Source organism: Macaca fascicularis, chromosome 11 (assembly GCF_037993035.2).
Source record: "Macaca fascicularis isolate 582-1 chromosome 11, T2T-MFA8v1.1".
NCBI lineage: Eukaryota > Metazoa > Chordata > Mammalia > Primates > Cercopithecidae > Macaca > Macaca fascicularis.
Genome location: NC_088385.1, coordinates 108,618,151 through 108,641,312, shown reverse-complemented (window position 1 = coordinate 108,641,312; position 23,162 = coordinate 108,618,151). Strand labels below are relative to the sequence as shown.

Sequence of the window (23,162 nt, the reverse complement as noted above, 5' to 3'; positions counted from 1 at the left end):
TACTTATTACTATCCAAAGTGACTTTGTTCATTTATTTAATAATTCATTTCCTTTTTCATCCCCCCAATTTCAATTAGAATAAAAATGAGGCTTTCTTCACTGTGCATCAAAACATGCTTTGCTACATAATAGTCAGAAATATGAGAAGTCAATGAATGATGATCAGATTTGCCTGAAAATCAGTCATCTCTCTTTTTCAAAGGAATTACAACTGTACTGTACTGCTGTACATTTATGCGTTTTCTCCCTTCATCTGACTAATGGAGGGCAAGGGGTGGGGTAGGCAGTGTGTATGCATATGTGTGTGTGCATGTAACTGTGTGCAAGCATAAAACAAACCTTATCTGCCCGGCTCCAAATGGCTTTAGGAGGTGGTTCTCCACTGATGGGGATCTCAAGACGAAGCTTGTTTCCTGCAATCACTGTCACTGTATTGTCAGCATCAAGACCATCCAGGATGATCTTAGGAGGATCTAGAATATTCAGCATAGTCTTTGTTATCAGACGGTCATTTCTGTGTGAATATCTGCACTAATGTTTGGCTGTATGATGGCAGTAACCAATATTTTATCTGATCAAAAAGAATATAAGAGAGGTCAAGATAGTTGGTGCCCGGCACCTTGCAAAACCATTTTATTGTAAGGTGTTGGTATAAGTCACCAATCTTTCTGATTGGTGATTAATACCAATGGATGTATTTTTCCTTAAATGTCACTTAGTTTTGAATATATTATAATTCCATGGTAAGCAAAAGCAAACAAAAAAGAACACAACTATGTAATGACTTATTTTATCTACTCACCAATAACACGAACTTTGGCAGGCAGAGTAACATTGTAGGCATCAGGTGCAAATACATAATCACCTTCATCTTCAATGAGGGCATTGGCTATCACTAACTTGTGTATCCTAAGGAAACAAGGAAAATGTATTTCTAAGACTGCAAAGATCTAGTTTATATATGACCCAAACTGAAAAGACACTTGGCCTTTATCTGATTAACTTCTGTAGTGCAGGAGAGAGAGGAAGAAAGAGAGAGAGAGAGAAAGAGAGAGAGAATGAAGGAGAAGCCTTAATTATCCTATTTATTGATTCAAATTAAATCTTTATTTTGGACTATAAGGAATTATCTCCACAAATACAATCTGCTTATTGTATATGCAGAGTCTATTATTCTTTTTTTTTAATCTCATAGCTTTAAAAAGGCTAAAATAGAACATATCAATAGTGCTATACTTTAAGATTCAAGAGATTGCCAAGAATAATCTTGATTTTGGCTTTATATTCCAAACCCTAAGAACAACAGCTCTTAACTTTATTGGGGTCACAAACCAGTGAATCTCTAATGGACACTCTGAATCCTTTCTGTGTAAAAAGTATGTATTTTTATATACACAGAATTTTCTCACAATTTCACAGGAGTTATGGGGCTTCCTAAAGTTCATTTATGATATCCTAAAAGCCCATGAATTCAAAGTTAAACTCTTGCCTTAGATCTTTGCCAGATTCTAGGATATTATGCCCCCTACACAAATAAAGATTTGTGGGAAGGCATTGTGACACTTATTGGTTAGACATAGTTAATCCATTTGATCAGGTCCTCAATTAGAATTCAGTATTTTTCCTCTAAATTCATGTTGATTATTTATTTTAGAGACAGGGTCTCTCATTCTATTTTCCAGGCTGGAATGCAGTGGTGTGATCTCAGCTCACTTCAACCTCCCCCTACTGGGCTCAAGCCATCCTCCCACCTCCCAAGTAGGCCACCACGCCTACTAGGCCACCACGCCTGGCTAGTTTTTGTGTTTTTTGTAGAGACAAGGTTTTGCCACATAGCCCAGGAGCTCTTGAACTCCTGAGCTCAAGTGATCCGTCTGCCTCAGCCTCCCAAAGTGTTGGGACTATAGGCATCAGCCATGGTGCCTGGCCTCTAACTTCATGTTTAGATGGAAAAAGGGTCAATGGATTTTGAATAGACAAAGTACCGTAGTGTGAGGTACAGATACAGGATTATGAGTAGGACATGGTGTACAACAGAGAAATCACACCTTCTTGCTAGTTGGAAGCAAAGAATCAGGAATAGATGATCTCCCTATGGCTACCCTTCAAACACCCTCACCAAATATGTAATTAGAAAACGGAGAAAGTAGAAAAGGGACCAAACCTCATTTGTGGGTCACCTGACTCACTTACCTTCCCTTGTGAACCACCTTTAGACGGTCACTTTCCTGAACAGGTAGGCCATTTTTAGTCCATTTTCCTGTTATGTTTTCAGAGATTTCACACTTCAGGCAGATTTCTTTTCCAAGATTTACAGTCTGATCAGTCAGAGGTGTCAAAATCTTCAGAGGTTTCACTGTAGAAACGATAGACCATCACAAATGCAAGCCCAAACTCCCGACAGGCCAAGATGGCGGCATTTCACAATGGTATAGTGAGCTCTACTACAATGTGTGTTTTGAAAGTGAGAAGTTGTACCAATGCAATTAATATATTACAGGATAATTTCACATTTGATTATGTACAATTTCATTTCTTAGAAAAACTAGGTGAATGCAGAAAATTGCATCCAGCTGAAACGAGCCAGCAAGGAATGCACAAAATCTGCAGACTCACACCTCAAACATATATCAGCTACCTCAGTTCATCCATGTGATATAAGCCACACCCATTTACATCGGAGGTCACAACTACTCATCACATTTTGAATAATCATCTTTCTACTGCTTCACAACAGTTCACAAGCCACAACACTTCCAGCATTACTTCTATAAGCAAATCTCAGGTCTTTTTCAACATTAAGTGCCATATTTGTTATAATATTTATCAACCATTTAGCATGTGTAAAACTGTGCTACTACTTTTAATTAGGTTATTATATTTTAAAAAAACATGTCATTGACTGATATGGTTTGGCTGTGCCCCCACCCAAATCTCATCTTGAATTGTAATCCTCACATGTCATGGGAGGGACCCAGTGGGAGGTAATTGAATCATGAGGGCGGTTACCCCCATGATGCTATTCTCATGATAGTGAGTGAGTTCTCATGAGATCTGACAGTTTTATAAGGGACTTTTGCTCCTTTTGCTTGGCACTTCTCCTTGCTGCCGCCATGTGAAGAAGGACATATTTGCTTTCCCTTCTGCCATGATTGTAAGTTTCCTGAGGTCTCCCCAGCCATGCGGAACTGTGAGTCAATTGAACCTTTTTCCTTTATAAATTACCCAGTCATGGGTATGTCTTTATTAGCAGCATGAGAATGGACTAATAAACCAACAAAATTCTTGAGTGTTGTACCCATAATCCCATTTCCCCTACAAACCCTATGGTTTTTATTGCATGACTTTGCATAGCATAATTATTTTTAGAAATGCTCATGTTACATCATAGCAGAACAGATTGTAATTGCTTTAAATGGATACAAATATCAGATAAGGATCTGTCTATGGCTGAAAGACTTCTTGATGCTAAACTAAAATGACCACAGTTCCATAAAGCATAAGGAATGTATTGGGATTGATCCTGAATAATTAAATGATTATATGAACTGCAACTGGACTAAGCAATAGATACGGAAGTAAGATTTCTACTCTGTTTGTGACATCATCTTGAGATATTTGCTGTTTTAATTTTTATGGCAAATTGGGAAAGATTCTGCCATTGCTAACTGACTAGGAGTAGAGGGCATTGAGGGAAGTATGTTAATTCTCTCATACCTCTGAAGCCTACTAGGAAATGAGCTCTTACAGTCTTCTCAACTGAACCCTTTTGGTTTGAATTACTTTCTTCTCATGTCAAGTGTAATTGCAGAGTGTTGAATGTTTATTTGATGAATAGCTAGCTAACATTATCAGGATATGACATAATATCTGAGTATTTATCCCCTATTTATATGGTCTTGGAATTATAACTTTTCTGGCAGGTGATTTTTATACTTTCTTCCTAATACTGGTGCTCTACTATTAAATTGAGTCGTGGTTCCTTCCTCAAAGACCCTGACTGATCTGACATAGACACTTAGCTAGAATGAAATCCATTTTACATACTTAAAATCACTGCAAATAGAAATCAAATAGAAACTTTTCTAAAACCAAATTAACACAACCATCATTAGTAAGCCCACTTAGAAGACATCTAAAGAAGTCTTACTTACAGTCAACAGTAAGTTTAGCAGATGATTGTCCTCCTGTAGTCATTACTGAATATTCTGCAGAATCAGCCTTTGTTGCTCCCTCTATGATCAAGAAGTGTTTCTTACCCTCAACTCTAATTCGGTATCTTGATTTTGGACCAGGGATAATCTCTTCACCATTCTTAAACCTGAATTAAAATATTAAAAAGACTTATAAAAGATCCTTCAGGAAAAATACGTTGTCGATCTTGCTTGTTGCAATATCCTGAAGAATTTCTGGCAGATATGAGACACACAAGAACTATTTGTTGAATTAAAAAATGTACGAATCAATCTCTGTATCCATCAGTAGATTCATAATGTAACAAATACTGTCTACAAAATTGTGTTAAAAGAACTCGAGCCACCTGTTCTCACTCAAGATGAATCAGGTGCAACTGCTGAGAGTGGATATTACCCACACGGAGGCTCTTGAAACACACTAGTAAGAATATCATTTAATGCACTTTAAAGATAACTATGATTCTCTATTAGAATGAACAATCTACACCATACCAATAACTACAAATCCTGCTGTGTAATTTACTGTACCTTTCAATATAACATTTCATTTTAAGATTTAAAATTTCTAGTTTTTAATTTTAAGATTACTCACAAGGAACCTGAGAAAACACTCCCCACCTAAGCAAAACAAATAAGCTCTTGTTTCTAGAAGCAATTGGTGATTCTCAGTCTAAATGTTTTTTCCCTGAGGTACTATGAGGATAAAGTGACTAGGGGTTACATAAAAAGAAAATATGTTTTTTCATGTAACTTGCCAATATGGCATAGTGAGAGGAAGCCTGCTATAAAGGTTAAGAGCATCCATAGCCTTGGGGTCAAACAGATTTGGGACAACTTGAATCATCCACTTAGTAGTAAGTACCCACATCCCTACATGCCTGCTCACATATATCTCTGGTTCTGTTTTCAGTCTCACGAGTGGAAAAACCCCAGTATGTTAGTATACTTTTATTTATCATCTCTACTAACTCAAATGAGGTGGAGATTCTTTTCAAAGGTTTAAAAGCTATTTGTCTTCCTGTCCTATCAACTATGAAGGTCCAATTTTTTTTTTTTTTTTTTTTTTGCCTATTAAAAATGGACAGACTTCATTAAGGCTATTTACCATTTTACATTGGCATCATCTTCAGACACCTCACATTCTAATTCCACTCTCTCCCCACAATAAGCAGTTGTATCTTCCAGCTGTTTGGTCACCATAATTGGAGGCTCTAGTACAAAAAGGGGAAATCAGAATCATTAAATATCCAAAGGCTATCCCATGAACCCTGATTTGTTCACAGATGAAAAACCAACAGTAAGAAAGCAACATCTATGGTTGATATGGTGATAACAGTAAGTGAGTTTTTTGTTTTTGTTTTTGTTCTTGTTTTGAGACAGAGTCTCACTCTGTTGTCCAGGCTGGGGTGCAGTGGCGTGATCTTGGCTCAATGCAACCTCCCAGGTTCAAGTGATTCTCCTGCCTCAGCCTCCTGAGTAGCTGGGATTACAGGTGCCCGCCACAACACCCAACTAATTTTTGTATTTTTAGTAGAGATGGGATTTTATCACATTGACCAAGCTGGTCTTGAACTCCTGACCTCAAGTGATCACGTGCCTCGGCCTCCCAAAGTACTAGTATTACAGACATGAGCCACTATGCCTGGCTGTGAGTTTTCTTTCTTTTTTTTTTTTTCAATGTCTGTTCTTGGCAAAATAAATAGTAGGCAACCCTGGGTAAATTCTCCCAATTTTTTCATAACTCTCCAAGTCAAATAAATTATTGCTTTCAAGAACAAACAAAACATATATCAAATATTATTCTTTTAGCAAAGAAGATACTAAGTGTTAGACATTTCTGATGAAGGAGAATATATAAAACTCAAATCTTTGATCCTAGTTCCAGATGAATGACAGAGATCTCAGAGTTGTCTGTAATCAGAAGGCCTCATAAAGAAAATAAGGAAGACATGGCTTCATTCACACCCTCCAGCTCTTTTCACAATGTCTTAGTAAATGATAATTTTCAGCGTGCTTGGTGCCAACCACTTATTAATGATGCTGGTTTCAAGAGAAACCTATGTGCGATCAATTGAGTGTGTGAAACAGGGATTATCCAGTAAAATCTGTTGGGTTCCAAAGCTATAACTAGAATAATTATTTTTGCAAAATAGTGCTTGACTTGAGTCAAAATCATGAGGCATTTGTACTCAGCAGGTTTCCTTTCTCCCCTCTGCTGTTCTAGTCTTCAACAAACCAGAAGACTCATTAGGATCCATAATAGCTGCCAGTGTAGAGGAGCCTCAGTTGCTTTCACTTTGATCATTACCCCTGGGAGAAGGAGCCAACAGCTCTGGTGACCACAATAAGAGATTTCATTTTTACCTCTTACGAAGAGCTCAGTGGAACATTTCTCATCACCGGCTGTCACATAATACTCTGAATCATCTGTCATCTGACAGTTATTGATAAACAGGATTCTCTGGCATCCTTTGTGTTCAAAGATGTATCTGTTTTGAATAGGAGGAAAATAAACAGAGTCTGTGAAAGTGATTTTATTCTTTTCTTTATTTCCAGCAAATTTGGCTTATAATTTGATAATGTTTGAAAGTCAAGGATCTATTTCTTGAGACAGGGTCTTGCTCTGTTGCACAGGCAGGAGTGCAGTGGTGCAAACATAGCTAATTGGAGCCTTGACATCCTGGGCTCAAGTGATCCTCCTGCCTCAGCCTCCCGTGTGGCTGGGACCACAGGTGTGGGCCATTAGGCCCAGCTAATTTATTTTTTGTAAGACTGAGTCTCACCATCTTACCCAGGCTGATCTCGAACTCCTGGGTTCAAGCGTTCCTGCCTCAGCCTCCCAAAGTGTTGGGATTATAGGCATGAGCCATTGTGCCCAGCAGGGATATAATTTTGATCTGCTCTTTAGGTATCATATCTTACACAGTTCAACATCAAACCAAAAAAAAAAACAATTTTTATCTTTATAATGTGTAATATATAAGCATATTTATAGATACTATTTAATTTCATTATAATTTTCTTTTACATAAGGTTTTTATTTCAAATAAAAATCAGTACTCACATATTTGCTATTTAATTTTTTTAACCCACTGTTGGAAGATAGAGTTAGCTGAGGGTGTGAGATTTTTAACTCTGTACATTCTTTAACTGACCAATTCATGTGCTTTATAGGTGGGTAGAGACTTGATCTTATTCATTGATGTATGAATAAGATCTATTCATTGCCTATTCCAGTGGTATAGTAGATTCTCTTGGGTGAATAAATGATTATACAATTTAAGAAATAATGTGATATAATCACAAACACACGCAGCAGTTCTGTCGAATGTGATGTTCTCTTAGATGAGCTTAAGAACTGGTGCTACCATACAGTTACATCTACTAAGAAAGAATGCTAGTATTTGGAAACAAACTAGAAGTCAAGAAGATTGTAAAATGTAATTATCTGTGATCTGTATTATGGAGGAGCACATTATGGGATTAAAATAGACTAGAAAATAACTGCTTTGGGAATTTCTCAAATTGAAGCCTTCAAGAACAAGATATTTAAAAATATCTTCTACACGAAGATAACCAATTAAAATTATGTTTTTGGTAAATTCAGGCCATCTTCAAGAGATTTTTACACCAGATATAAATGTTATCATCACAAAGTCACTCTTGTGGCATGACCACATTAAGAATTGGAAGCCACCTAATTGTACTCCAGAAGTAACAGCTTTCCAGGATTAACGTCTTTTATAAATGTACACGTGGCTCCTGTTAACCTAAAAAAATATATTGGAGTTGAAAATCTCTCAGACTGAGGAGGATCTCTGTAAAGTAGTTTTATAATAGACTGGAGATACCATCAGACGTCAGGGATTAGTCTGTCTTTAGTCTGTCTCCATTTGCAAGAAGGCCAAAAAATAATAAAACACAGGCTTAGACCCACATTTTGTTTTATCTCAACATTAAAGAGTTCCTTTTAGATGCAATATTGCAAGTGCTCAGAACAGTACTTGAATTGAAAATAGAAGGTATTCACCCATTATTAAATATAGTTGTTATTTTGGAAAAGCAAAAGTCATCTAATTATAAGATGTGATTCCCAGGTGGCATATCAAATATGGATTGCAAGTTATTTTTCAATTTTATTTTTTAAAATTGGGAGAAATTTGGCAATACTCTGAAATAATCACATATAACCTGTAGCAACACAAAACCATAATTGGAAAACACTTTAGTTTTACAGAATTAAACATAAAACAAGGTTTAGTTTACATAGAACTATCATGTTTCCATAATAAGTAAAGTGTGACTTAAATGTTTACTCTCTCTCCATATGATTTTGTATTATGAAAATATAACTAAATATCCTTTTATTCTCAGAAAAGTAGGTCAAACTACTATTTGATTAATTTACTGTAGAGCTATCACTGATTTTTGCAAAGCCCACTTACTTGGTACTGGGTCGAATTTCTTGACCATTTTTATACCATTTCACCTCCAACTTTGGATCTGCCAGCTCCACCATAAACCTCACTCTGCCTCCTTTGTCAACCTGATATGCAGGATCAAGAATTTTTGCGAAAGCTGATAGAATAGAAGAAACAAAAGTATGTTAATATAGGTATACATATGCTATGAATTTAAGTAGTCAATACATGTAGGAGAACCTAAAAACAAATGAAAAAATGAATCTCAAAGAAGAAAAAAAATCAGAAAGCTTCCAAATTATCCTTTATATTTCGAACACTGTGTTGACTCATATACAATAAGATGGTTTAAATTGAAAAGAGAATCCACACGTTTCTGGAAGAAACATGAGAAAAGAATCATTGAAGAAGCTTTAAAAATGCCCTAATTCTTCAGGGAATGTGCACTATAACGTCCAAATGAAAGTGAACTTTAAAAACATGCTGGGGCTGGGCATGGTGGCTCACGCCTGTAATCCCAACACTTTGGAAGGCTGAGGCGGGCATATCACTTGAGGCCAGGAGATCGAAACCAGCCTGGCCAACATGGGGAAACCGTGTCTCTTCTAAAAATACAAAAATTAGCGGGGTGTGGTGGTGCGTGCCTGTAATTCCAGCTACTCAGGAGGCTGAGGCACGAGAGTCACTTGAATCTGGTAGGCAGAGGTCGCAGTGAGCTGAGATCATGCCACTGCACACTCCAGCCTGGGTGACAGAATGCGACCCTGTTTCAAAAAAATAAAAATAAAAGAACATGCTTATTCTTCCAGCACAATTACTATTAGTGTCATTGGCCTTATTTCTGCACTTCTTGTATGTCACAGATGGTTTTTTAAATAATAGAATTTATAAGATAAATTCAGTGATTCGTATTAAATCGAATGTCTTTGACTAATTGAAACAGTAGGCTTACCAAAGTTTTTTATATTGTGGTAACTTGCCCAAATAGTGGCATTTTAAAAACACCCCTTGCACATACTTGTAGGAACCCAGGATTTCCAAAGATTTTAAATAACATAGAACACAGCAATTAAAAAAAAAAAAAAAAGTTGTCTTTGAAAGGTCCTAAATAAAGAGAGTTAACTTCTTTAATTTAATAAGTTTTTTTTTTCCAGGTTTTTAAAAGATAATCATTTTCATTTAGCAGTTTGGAAAATACAAATGTGAAATGCTTCATGTTGTCATACTTGTATTTCCATCATTCCAACCTTATTATACTATTGTTTAGGTAAGCTTGCTGTCCCATATTTTAACAAGTTAAAATAAACCCTAGCTTTTAAAAAAGCTATCTACCACACATCTTAAGAGATGAATTCAGAGCTAAGTGATAACAATAACAAAGTTCAGCCTGGGGAAAAAAGATGTCAGCTGGCTCTCCCCTGTAGCATGCACACACCTCTCAAAAATACAACATCAAGAGTTCTGGGATAGTGGGAATGGCTGAACTCCATAAACTAAAAAAATACACCCTTCTACATTTCTCTGTGGTCATTTCTCAACCAGTTTCCAGGAAGATCAGAAATAAAGGTCAGATTTTTTTAAAGAGGTGGTAAAAATCTTTAAATTCTATTTGAACATTAACAAAATAATAATAATAGGATTGATATATTACTAACCTGATGTGTCATAAAACCCATAACCAATAATGACTAAGTACAGGAAGCTTCGAAGAGCTCATGGTCAGTGTAAAATGCATTCCTTTCTCTTTCTTTAAAATTTCCACTTTAAAAAGGCATTTCAGACCACAACAAATTGGACCCATTTCAGACCCCCACGGAGCTGCTTATTGGTTTTACAAAACATTTTGCTAACCATGCTGGGTGTGAGAAAGTGAACTCTCCACACACCATGAAGTGGGTGGAAGAAAAGGATGGTGAAAGAGTCCACTCTGCTTAAGTAAAAATCAAGAATTTGACAGTGAGGGGGGATGTGGAGGCTGGAGAAAGGGGGCCGCTAAGAAATTCGCAATAACAGCGGGGGTAATGTACTATTACATTCTACGTTGTGTGTGGACCATGAATCTCCTGTTACCTTGAACCTTCAGGAGCTGTCCGCCAAGACAACCGTAACCCCTGCACGCGTACCCAGGCCCACTCCCACCCCCGCGGGAGACTGGAAAGGGCGTGGGATGGGGTTCACGGTCACGTCTTTCGAACCCTGCCACTCCCCTCAACCCCGCTGCCACGTTCCCGGGCGCGCTCACCTGCGCTCTTTTTCTCCACCCTGCGCATGCGCTTGAGGCGCTTGAGCATGCCGCGCAGGTCGGTGATTCCATACTGGAAGGCGATCTTCTCGTATTCGCTGGGTTTCGCGTTCTTCAGCAACTCCCACACGTCCACCTCGGGTTCTTCCTCCTGCTGCTTCACCTCCCTAACAGGGGAGAACCATGGTCTAGTTTAGTAGCTGCACTGGCCCTTAGAGACCAGGAAGGTCGAGGTATGATTCTGCTTTTTCAGTTCAGTGTAAAAAAGCTCTGTTTAAAGCCTGAGTACTTGAAGCCCAAAAGTCAAGTCTTGCCTTGCTGGAATGGAAGTCTTAGGGAAACTTGCAGGTAGTAGAAGATCAAATGTGTGCCCTTACAGTAACACCTCTCGTTTTCCTAGTTAATAAAAACAATTTTAGGGGGAGTAGAGGACATCAGGAAATAGCCTAAAAATATATTTTACTTATTTTCAAATTTAAAGTCTAATTAGAAGATGGGATTTTGAGAAACAACAGTTTTCATCTAAGATATGGATATTGAATTATTGAAAATTGGACTAGAACTAAAAGGTTTAGATTTGGCCTATGAAATAAAAATGATCTCTTTCTATTTTCTTTGATGTACATGCCCTAGCTAAATATGGAGACAGTACAAATACATTATTTCAAACATTTGGATTTTGCAAATAGCATTTTCCCTACCATAATAGTAACTGAATACATTAACCATTTTTTACCTTTTTTAAAATACAAAAAGAAAAAGAAAAAGAAACTGCCATGAGTTTTTTGTTTGTTTTTCACATAGTGTTTATGGATACTGATGGTTTTTTAATTTTTTTTTTTTTCTAAATTGGCAGGGGGAAAGGAGACTGGATTTTAAAATTTTTCTTACATTTCATCTTAAAGTACTGTCTTGAATGTTTTTTGGAAGCAAATTGGGTATGAGTTATAAAAATATAAATGTTAAACTGTGGAACAAATGGTTTAGAGCACCATGAACAAGAGGAAAGTAACTTCTTAGGGTGCATATCAAAATTATGACCCCAACTTTTGATCATTGACTACAGAACACATAAAGAACATATATGACTTTAAAAAATAAGATTTAAGATTTACACTTGCCTTCCTTTCTTTTAAAAGCATAAAATAAAAGTAAAACTCAGAAATAAACACTCTTTTGGAAAACAGGCTTAGTGTAAACAAATTGGTTTCCTTCATTGAATAAATAATCCTGATTTTGTTTATGTTTACATGACTGTTTTTATCAGGTTAATTTGGAAATGTTACAATGACTGCTTACCATAATGCTGGTTTGGATATGATTTTCTGGAAAACTGGTCAAACATCTCGTACATCAGTGTGAAAATGAATTCATGCTGTCATGTTAGGGAATGATGGGTTACATCTGTTTGCATTGTCATATTCATTACACCTGTTTCAGAGTGCCTTCTTCTTCTTTTTTTTTTTCCTTTAAGACAGAGTCTCACTCTGTTGCCCAGGTTGGATTGAAGTGGCATGATCTCAGCTCACTGCAACCTGTGCCTCTTGGGTTCTAACGAGTCTCTTGCCTCAGCCTCCCAAGTAGCTGGGATTACAGGTGTGCGCCACCACACCCAGCTAATTTTTGTATTTTTAGTAGAGATGGGATTTCACCATGTTGGCCAGGCTGGTCTCAAACTCCTGACCTGAAGTGGTTCATCCACCTCAGCATCCCAAAGTGCTGACCACCACACCCAGCCCGGAATGTCATCTTTATACTCATGTGTACTTTGAGAAGGAAATACTGAGTTGTAATCATGGATAAAAATATGCAGGGCAGGGGAGGAGATTATAAATATTAACATAGAGTTTAGGGTGGCATTAAGCAAGGATGACATCTAAATATCTAACTTCCATTTTACATTGTCATGTAAGTTTTTTTTGCCCAGTGGGTTAGGGGGACATTGAGGCAGAACTCCTGGAAAATGGAGGGAAGTGAAAGGTCACTGGTCTCTCCAATAATCTTGATGGGAAGGACTAGACAACACCATTAGCAAAATGTGCCTCTTAAAAACTCAAGACACAAGCATTATCTTCATCTCACTGATAATAGGTACATCCTTTATTAACATGGGAAAATTGAAAAGCTTAAGAAAATTGTCCTGAAATTGGAATATTGGTAATAATTTGCCAGATCCACTAAATCTACTTCCTGGAAACAGTAAACACTTCAAATACATCCTTTAAATATTTTAGTAGGAAGTCTAGGAGAATCGCAATTATGATGTATATTTATAGGCCGGTGAGGTGGCTCAATCTTATAATCCCAGCACTTTAGGAGGCTGACATGGGAAGATTACTTGGGCTCAGGAGTTCGAAACCAGCCTGGGCAACATGGTGAAACCCTGTATCTACAAAAAATACAAAAATTAGCTGGGCATGGTGGCACATGCCTGTCATCCCAGCTACTTAGGCTGAAGTGGAAGGATTGCTTGAGCCCAGGAGGTCGAGGCTGCAGTGAGCACTCCACCCTGGGTGACAAAGTGAGACCCTGTCTCAAAGAAAAACCCAAAAAAGATATATATGCATATTCATATGTATATCTTTTCTGTGGGGTGTTCCCTCAATCTAATTTATTAGTGCTCTATTTTTGTCACATTCGAGCCTAAATATAGTCCTCACACTATAAAATTATACTATACTGGATTATGTTAAATTTCTATTTGAACCATGAAGAATTGCATATATACATTACATACTTCAGGTATCCTCCTGACATTGGCAGAGGATTTAAAGATATCAAGCTAGATATAATTAAAACAGCTAACAAGAGGCACATGTCATTGAGTCCTACATAGATCCATGAGGGGAATATTTATATGAAGGAAACCAGTAATAAAGATGATAATTTTGAGTGTGATTTCCTGAGTCAGTTTTGTTGATAGATTTATAAAATCAATCATCCTCACCATTTTTCATTAAAATGCCAGGATACTCTCCACTCTATCACATACTTAGTCGTATCAAATTTCATATAAGAACACCAATGACCTCTTGCCTATTCCTTCCTTTTCTTTCCATTACTTAATTGTATCTCAATTAAGTAGCTCAATATAGAGAAGCATCTATCTTGTACTGAAATGTGAGGTCAAGGCTCTCACCTTCAGCATTTCCTTAATGCACCTGGAACATATCTTTAGTTACTTACCATGGTGGCTGCACATGACCCTGTCTGCATGGCTATGTTAAGTTACAGTGAGGAGAAAAAGCCACATTTCTGTAGGCACTTCTGATTCTTTTCCAAGCCTCGGGATAGACCTGTATAATGCTCATGGTATTTTCATCTACATCAAAATTTCAATAACTTGGTGATCCTAGTGAAGAGTAAACAGTTATAGAAATTTCATGTAGAATACAACTTACAAGTATTTATACAGGTCAATTCCTATAACAGGATGCTGCCCAAAAGATTTAATCTGATTTAGCTAATGTCTATTTGAAGTAAGCTGGCTTTGTTCAGAGCAGGATGATCTTTCGTTGTACAGAGATGTTGGTTTTAATCATATATATATATTTTTTCTCGTGGGGATTTTGGCACACACACTTGGAGGAGTAGAAATGGTAACCATGTGTCATTACCGCAATGAAAACACAGGCAACTCACTAATTAGTAGGAGAACACAATGAGTTCTAAAGTTATATTAGTGGATTAGCACAGTATACTAACAGAACGTAACATAGCCTTATATTAACAACAATCTAATTATGAATGAAAATCTTAAGTAGGGGATAAGAGAAAATGAGAACTGAAGACATATTGGCTGCCCATTAAGTGATTTTAAAATTTTGTCATTTTGACCATGTAATTAGATTTATTTTATTCTGGAATTACTGGTTGAAAAAGTCTGTTCTTTTTTCTTTCTTTTTTTCCTTTTTAATCAGAGCATGGTGCTTAATACTCTATCACATTTTTGTTGATTGATTGTGTGTGTGTTTGTGTGTTGTCTCCTTATGAATATAAACTACATTAGAGAAAATGACACATTTCCTTAGAGGAGGTGCATATTTATTTGCCACCTACTGTAAACCAAGCTTTTTACACTTAATTTAATGTGCACAATAATTCTATTAAGTAGCATTTATTCTTCACATTTCCAGGTGTGAAATCCAAGTCTCGGAGGGGTCAAATATTTGACCAAAGTCACATAATTAGTAAATGGTAGAGTTGAGACTCAATTCCATGTTTTTACCACTGTTTTTCCTCCCACAAAAGTGTATCTATCCTTTTCTATGTGCCAGACACTGGATTTCTTTTCCTCACATCAGTAGCATTATATTCTACACAAAGATAGTGTTTAGTATTTTCCTGAATGAGTAAATGATTGTGGGGGGAATAAAAAGCTCTTTTGTCTTCCTAACGTGTCAATTTGTATTATAAACTGAAGCACCAGCTTCCAAGGCAAATTCAGAGTGGCATCTTTAATGTGGAGTCACAGGAAATGAACTGACTCATAAAAGGGAAACCTGGATTTGGGTCCTGGCCCTGCCTTTAACTCCTGTGTGACTTGGGGTAAGTTACTTGTTATCTCTGGACCTTGGTTTCTTATCTGTAGAATGAGGAAATGTGAGGCTCACTTAAGGGCACTTCATATACTATTGCTTTAAATGCATTTGGGGAATTAATCAATACTATTGAGACTAATGGTTATTTGAATTAGTCTACTGATGGGCTGATATCCCTCAGTAATTAATAAATCACACCCATTAATATTTCTGTTCTCAACCTATATGTTGAGGGGTAAGGGTAAATTTTTCATTCATAGAGACTTGAATAAAGCTATCTAAACAGAGAATAAACACAATCCCAGTTTATTTCAAGTGTTTGTAATTTGTTATGAAGGATATTTGTACTTGTAGTCTTTTAATAACCATAGAAAGCACTAAAAGTAATTTTAAAAGCCTGGAAAGTTAAAGTGAAAACTGATATTATATACAATTAATTTAAAATTATAGTTTTACTCTGTTTATTTACAAATTTGCTAGATAAAACATAATCTCAGAAAAAAGTATTTATTTTTGTTGCTTCTGCACTATAGTAAATATCTAGATATCTCTAATGTACATATAATATAGTGTATATATATAAGGAATCCTAGTGAAGAGTATAGCAGTTATAGAAATATATATATGGAGAGAAATCTTATAAAATGGTTATGTTCTAAGTATCCATAATGAAATTCTATAAATTTTATTGCAGGAGAGAACAATGAAAAGGAAGTGTGAGTGTGTGATAATACTAAACTTTTATTTCCATTTTATCACTTCTAAAACACATTTTTGAGGCATTTTAAAGACCTCTGAAATGACAATGCATCTTATCATCAATGGTGTGTCAAACCATTTGGAACAATTTTTTCATTGCTTAGTGATTTATAAAGTACTGGTATATCTTAAAAGCAGTGGTGTCTTAGACCTGCAGAAATACAGTACATAATAAATAATATATGAAAGTAGGTGTGCCTCTTACAATGTCTATACCTTCAGACTTCTACCAAAATTGTAAAATTGATTTTTTGATCAAATATCAAAGAGAATGAAGGCTTTATTTATTCAGTCATGAGAAGGAATCATATGTACAATCTTAGAGGTTTCTAGGTATTTGTCTTATGTCTCAGTTTTCATGTCTCTTCATCCCCACTTAAAAAAAAAACAGGTGAAGAGTCAGGAAACATTTAAAAGGAAAGTTTAAAAGCATCCGTTAAAGTCTTTAAAAGATTAGTATGCAGTTGTTTCTCTCTTTCTTAGTCAACTCTGTTATATTCTATAAGCAAAACACATTTTCAGAAATGAAAAATTCTTTGAAAAACATCCACTTTAAACTTGACTTCTCTGAGTGGGTGTCTGAAAGACTTCCAGGCCACAATGTCTCACTCCATCACTTGGTTCTCACCTACGTTTCAGGAGACCACTAAAGTCAAGTTCCCCTGCATCGTCTTGACCTTCTCCACTGTCGTTAACAAAAGAAAAGCAAATCTGGGTTTAATGCAGAGACATACACAACGATTTCCCCCAAACACTCTACATGTAACGTATATGCAATTTTGTACCACACGAGGACTAAATCAACACAAACTATTTCTTTTCACACAAGTGACATGTTAAGTTTTTGGAGTATGTACTTGTGGAAAAGTAAACATGAGGAGCTTGTGTTACTCTATGATTTCAGAAGACACATTTTTGTAGATTGCATATATAAAACTGCTTGGATTTGTGTTAAAACCAGGTAACACAAATGCACTTAAGCCAAGCAACACAAAGTACTTTGTTTTTGCAAGCTGGGGGCTCTGGAAACATACCTGTGTAAAAAGCAAAGAACTTTTTGCTAATCTCTGTTATTCATGTAAGACAGAGATTGGCTTGGAGGACCAAGTGTACCAATGTCAGATATATAAGTACAAAGCCTTATATTCAATGGTAACCTCTTTGTGTCCATGAACAGGTGAATCAGATAATGTGATACCAACATGGCAAAAATAAAAAAGGAGCTAACACAGAACTTTTTAAAAGATGCATTCCTTTCTGTCTTAAAGGGTGATAATTATTCTAATTTTCTTATTAATATTTATACCTTCTTAAATGTATTTTTAAAAAATTTGTCTTGAATTGTTAACGAAACTTTTACTAGCAGTTTTAAAAAGTGCTTTCCTGTAGAGAAATGCATCTTAAATTAGGCATGCAGCCACCATTGTGATTTCATATAAACTCTAACTAGAAGCTATAGAGCTAACATTTAAATGGCACTACATAGTTACTTACATGTTTAATTTTTTAATGAAGTTTTGTTTCCTGCTCTTTACAAATGTTAGTTATAGTTTCTAAGAAAAGAGTCTGTGGGTTTAAAAACAGTGTGTATAATGTAAGTCATAAGAATTAAACTCAATCACGTGTTTTCAAAATTTCTTCAGGTGTTTGCAGGCCTTTTGAAGTAAATACATTTGTGTTCTTTTAAAGCTGGAAACTTAGTAGGTCATGTTTCCCTCTCCTGAGATATACGTGTATACAGTATGAGCATAGATTTAGACCTATGCATTTGCTGAGCATGGGATGAAGGGGAAGTGGAAGGAAAGTAATAAAATTTGAAAGTTATGACATTTTTTGAAATTAAAAAATACCTAATACCAGTAATATTAAATAACTTTTCAAAGTAATTTTTTGATTTATTTGTAATATTGGAGGAAAATATGCCTCATTAACAGGCTAAATTATTGTTTTGTAATAGTTTGGAGTGACTTTCCTTATTCAGCAAAACTGTATGTGGATTCGGTCTTAGGAAAAACAAAACATTTGGTCTCATTAAAGAATTTATATTATGGAATAATTAAGTATGGAGAATAACATAATGACAGGAAGGGGCTGGTTATATTTCTTAGAGACCAAAAATCTCTTAAATTTTTTCCTTGACCTCCCACCCCCAATTTTTCAGCCTTGGTAATTGCAAAAATATATGAAATAGGTATCTAAATTTTGCCTTTCTGTGGTATTCTTAATGCCAGTTTCATTTAGGATAATCCAAAATTATATGGCACTAACTTCAGTAAGTAGCTACTTAGTTGTGGTTTTCTTGGGCACATGGTTCAGTAGCTCCCTAAGGGATTTCTAGATGAAAGGCAATATAAATAAAAAGTTTTCTGCCATGACTTAACCAATGAAATGAGTCTCTTTGCATATTTCTTTTGGCCATTTGGTGGAAAATAATGCTTTAAGGAAGAAGCCACGTATGAATAAATTGAAAGTGTCTTTCTAAGGCAACTGTGAAACCTCAGAAACAGGAACTTCATTATAACAAGAATATCCTAAAAAATGGTCAGTATATGCTTGACTGGGCCTTAAACCCATGGCTTTTCTAGAACACCCACGTTTAAATATATGGTGTGTTTGACTGTGGTGAAAAGGGTTGTTCGTATTTGGAATACGGAATACAGGGGAAGGGAAATGTGTTTGAAAATCCTCCACTTCTGTGTTATACAAAATCTATCTAGATTTTCCTTTTGGAGTTACCTTCTCTTGAAAGCAGATCTGATGTCAATGTTTGGAGTAGTCCCAGTAGATTCTTTGAAAGGAAAGAAAACAATAACATAAATACCCATTAAGGCGGTAGTTTGTGTTCAGTTCCTTTATAGGCTGTGGGGATTCTTTAGATGGAAGAATGTCAGGTGAAGTGGGGATGCTTTTCCCCTGAACAGCCGTGCTGCCACAGCCTCATCATACCTCCTCCTCCCTCATGAAGAACCAATGAAGGGACCTTGGGGTCACCTTGTCTGTCCAGGTGTCATTCAACTTGTCTGCCCACTAGAATCACTGAGGGACTTAAAAATGTATCAGTTTTTTGATCCTGTCTGCCAGAGATGTTGATCCACCAGATTAGGGAGGGGCACCCAGAAATCAATATTCTTAAAAAGCCCTCCAGGGGCCGGGCGCAGTGGCTCACGCCTGTAATCCCAGCACTTTGGGAGGCCGAGGCGGGCGGATCACGAGGTCAGGAGATCGAAACCATCCTGGCTAACACGGTGAAACCCCGTCTCTGCTAAAAGTACCAAAATTAGCCGGGTGTGGTGGCGGGCGCCTGTAGTCCCAGCTACTTGGGAGGCTGAGGCAGGAGAATGGCATAAGCCCAGGAGGCAGAGCTTGCAATGAGCTGAGATGGTGCCACTGCACTCCGGCCTGGGCGACAGAGCGGAGCAAGACTCCGTCGCAAAAACAAAACAAAACAAAACAAAAACAAACAAACAAAAAGCCCTCCAGGTGATCTTCTCAGAGACAGCCAGGGTGAAGCAGTGCTGCCCAGGATCCCAGATCCCACCTGATATGGAAATATCGACAGCACCCGACCCATGGCCCTCCAGCCTCTGCTTGACATTGCTCTCAGTGGGACTCTCACAACCTTCCCGGGCTGTCTGTATAGCTTTAACCAAAGAGCTCATCCTTTTTTTTTTTTTTTTTGAGATGGAGTCTCGCTCTGTTGCCCAGGCTGGAGTGCAATGGCACAGTCTGAGCTCACTGCAACCTCCGCCTCCCGGGTTCAAGCGATTCTCCTGCCTCAGCCTCCCAAGTAGCTGGGATTATAGGCGCCCACCACCACGGCTGGCTAATATTTGTATTTTTAGTAGAGACGGGGTTTCACCATGTTGGCCAGGCTACTCTCGAACTGCTGTCCTCGTGATCCGCCCGCCTCGGCCTCCCAAAGTGCTGGGATTACAGGAGTGAATCAGCGCACCTGGCCAGCTCATCCTAATGTTAAGACAAAATTCACCTCCTCATCGTTTCCACCTTTTGATTCTAAACTGCCTAAATGTTTCTCATGCGTGGAAATTTGTTTTCCATGTTCTATATGACAGCCCCTTCCCCTCTTTGCAACAAGCCGTGTATGCTTGACTTCCTTCACCCACACACTCAAGCTGGATAGGGTGTGGTTTTTGGATTCTTCATCTTCCTGGTTACCCTACTCCAGAAGATGTCCAGGCAGAGGTACACTGCCCAGGCTAAAGACATCACTCCAAATGTAGAACAAGTAGCATGTTGTACAGGGAAGTATCATTTCCTAAACTTAGATCCTATACCACTTGGAATAGCCCAGTTTAAAATTACAGTCATGGTTGGGCACCGTGGCTCACACCTGTAATCCCAGCCCTTTGGGAGGCCAAGGCAGGTGGATCACTTGAGGCCTGGAGTTTGAGACTAGGCTGGCTAATATGGCGAAACCCCATCTCTTCTAAAAATACCCTCGCAAAATTAGCCCAGCGTGGTGGCGCATGCCTGTAATCCCAGCTATTTGGGAAGCTGAGGCATGAAAATCGCTTGAACCCAGGAGTTGGAGATTGCAGTGAACCAAGACTGTGCCACAGGACTCTAGCCTGAGCAATGGAGTGAGACTTTGTCTCAAAATAAATAAAATAAAATAAAATTACATTTGCTTTGTCTTTTGCAACTACATCACACTTTACATTCACCTTAAGTTTATAATATTTGCTGCCAAGTCAACTTTTCCTTTGTATACTTGTAAAAGTGAGGTTTTTTCCAACTTCAGTGTATGCATTTAGGCCTTCTATGTTTACTCTGGGTAGTACACAGGACATATGGATGAAGAACTGCCATGCCTGACATTAGTCCTTATAAAAGAAATTCTCCCTTCCACCTGGGTATCCTGAACTCTCATAGCATATTACCCTATCCCCAAACCTAAGTGGGAAAGTGGACCCCATGAAACATACATTCTGTAGCAGCAAAAACTGACAACATCTTTTGTCTGGGAGACTGAAGAAATATAGATAGCATGGACAAGAGATATTTAGCGATAAAATCCCCCCAATTCTACTTTTACTATAAATTATTTCATTACAATTCAATTCAGCAGGCTTGCTGAGACTACCACAATCAAAACCACACAGTTTTAAAGGAAAAATTTCCCCGAAATCTCATAGTATTAAATGAACTTCTTCTCCTCCATCCCCTCACATCCTATTAAAAAATTACATTTATCTAGGCAAGAAGATTCTCTTACCATGCACTTCAAGATCAAATGAACAGCTGTCAAACTTATCCTTATAGGTGACCTCGCATCTGTAATTTCCTGCATAGTTCTCTTTGGCCTTGATGATCTGCATCTCAAATGTGTACACCTGCAATGAAATGCATCCAGACACACACATTTCGGTTTATTTTCCAAATTTCTCAGCATTGGCTTAAAGCTGTGTCTATCTGTGGGAATTCCAGTACAATGTTCTCAATATAGGAGGGCAAATGTGTCCTGCAGCCCCCGGACACAGCAGGGCAATCGCAATAGAGTGTAGGCACTAGCAATGGTAACTTCAGAGGATTTTCTGGAACTGAAGTCTCTCAAAGCTGAACCTGAAAGTGATCATTTATTCACACAGAAGGAATGCGCTAGCTGAGCCCCTGTCCTGGCAGTTCAGGGCCTTACCCGACTGTGCCTCTCAAAGGTTTCCTTCAACTGAAGGTGCTTCCCGGCTTTGCTGGCCAGATCCATCCATTTTCCTTTGAACCATTTGACAGTGGGTTTTCTCAGAAGATCTTCAGCCTTGACTTTGGCTATGAAGGTGATATTTTCACCTAGAAGAAGCATAAGGAATTCAGCTTGCTCTTTAACTAGTGTCATTTGTTTTGCTTTCAACTGGAAGGAGTTGACACAGGACTGCACTACAGAACACGGTGTGATTGGTGCCCTTGTATTGTGCAATGAATTGGTCCTGATTTTTTTATGAATGCTCTAGAGGTCCTTAGGCTGTTCCAGCTTGTTCTGCTTTGGGGGTTTATGAAGCAGAAAAAACAATAGGGAAACCAGTGAAAGTGATTTTTATATATGGATAATTTTACATTTGGATAATTTTAAAATTTCATGTATACGGATGTATACGAAATTTTATTTCATATATATGGATATATGTGAAATTTTATTTCATATATATGGATATATGTGAAATTTTATTTCATATAGATGGAGGTATATGAAATTTTATTTCATATAGATGGATGCATACAAAATTTTATTTCATATAGATGGATAGATGCATATATGAATATGTATAAAATTTTATTTCATATATCTGGATATAATATGAAATAAAAATGAAAAAATTGAATTTTTTTCACCCTTTTTGTTAGGCAAGGTGATGAGAAGCTTGGAATTATAGGAATGTGACTAAATCAAACTGATCTGCTTGAAGTAAACCTGCCAATCTATTTGTATTGGGTGATTTAGACCTGACGACATGACATTGTAGTCCAGCTTCCAGCCCAGCATTTCAGTGTCTTACAGGAACACAAGGGGAACCAACATTTCTGTTCACATGCCGTGTACTTTGACATTCTAGCCTGGAAAGAAGTAATTCTGGAATACAGTTAGCTATGTACTCATTTGCATAATATTGATAAGTATCAAAGACTAGTTCAGATCATAATATATCCCTTATAAAGATTTATTTGGTTAAACTTCTTCAACCCTCGGGTCCTCCTCCAGCTCACCATCCCTTCATAGCACTTGGCATTTGTGATTATTTGTTTAATTTTTTGTCTGCTCCTCTCAGACTGTAAGTTCTGAGTGCTTACATGTTATACTCAGTACCTAAAACAGGAGGTATATAATCAATATTTTAAAATTTGAATATTTGAAGAGTTGAACCATTTGTCTGATCAGCTGTCTCAGATATTATGAATTATGACCTAGCGCATGTGTAGATTTGGAATCATCTTATGGAGTGAGCTATGATAATGTCAGCAGACACTGGCTCAGAGCATTATGGTGTGTCA

The 23,162-nt window shown here is 37.3% G+C and overlaps 1 protein-coding gene across 27 annotated transcripts in view; it reads right to left on the bottom strand.

The window, feature by feature from the left end:
• Positions 1-23,162, bottom strand: part of MYBPC1 (myosin binding protein C1) — a 98,722-nt gene that overhangs the window by 39,599 nt on the left and 35,961 nt on the right. For all 27 annotated transcript variants that reach the window (XM_015431446.3, XM_065524705.1, XM_045365772.2 and 24 more), the window contains 12 exons: positions 21,817-21,965; positions 21,397-21,514; positions 18,897-18,948; positions 16,789-16,845; positions 10,861-11,027; positions 8,643-8,775; positions 6,562-6,686; positions 5,303-5,408; positions 4,156-4,322; positions 2,195-2,357; positions 804-910; positions 341-474 (listed from right to left, as the gene is read on the bottom strand). In XM_015431446.3, the coding sequence (XP_015286932.3) occupies positions 341-474; positions 804-910; positions 2,195-2,357; positions 4,156-4,322; positions 5,303-5,408; positions 6,562-6,686; positions 8,643-8,775; positions 10,861-11,027; positions 16,789-16,845; positions 18,897-18,948; positions 21,397-21,514; positions 21,817-21,965 (1,478 nt within the window). The remainder of the gene's footprint in view (positions 1-340; positions 475-803; positions 911-2,194; positions 2,358-4,155; positions 4,323-5,302; positions 5,409-6,561; positions 6,687-8,642; positions 8,776-10,860; positions 11,028-16,788; positions 16,846-18,896; positions 18,949-21,396; positions 21,515-21,816; positions 21,966-23,162) is intronic.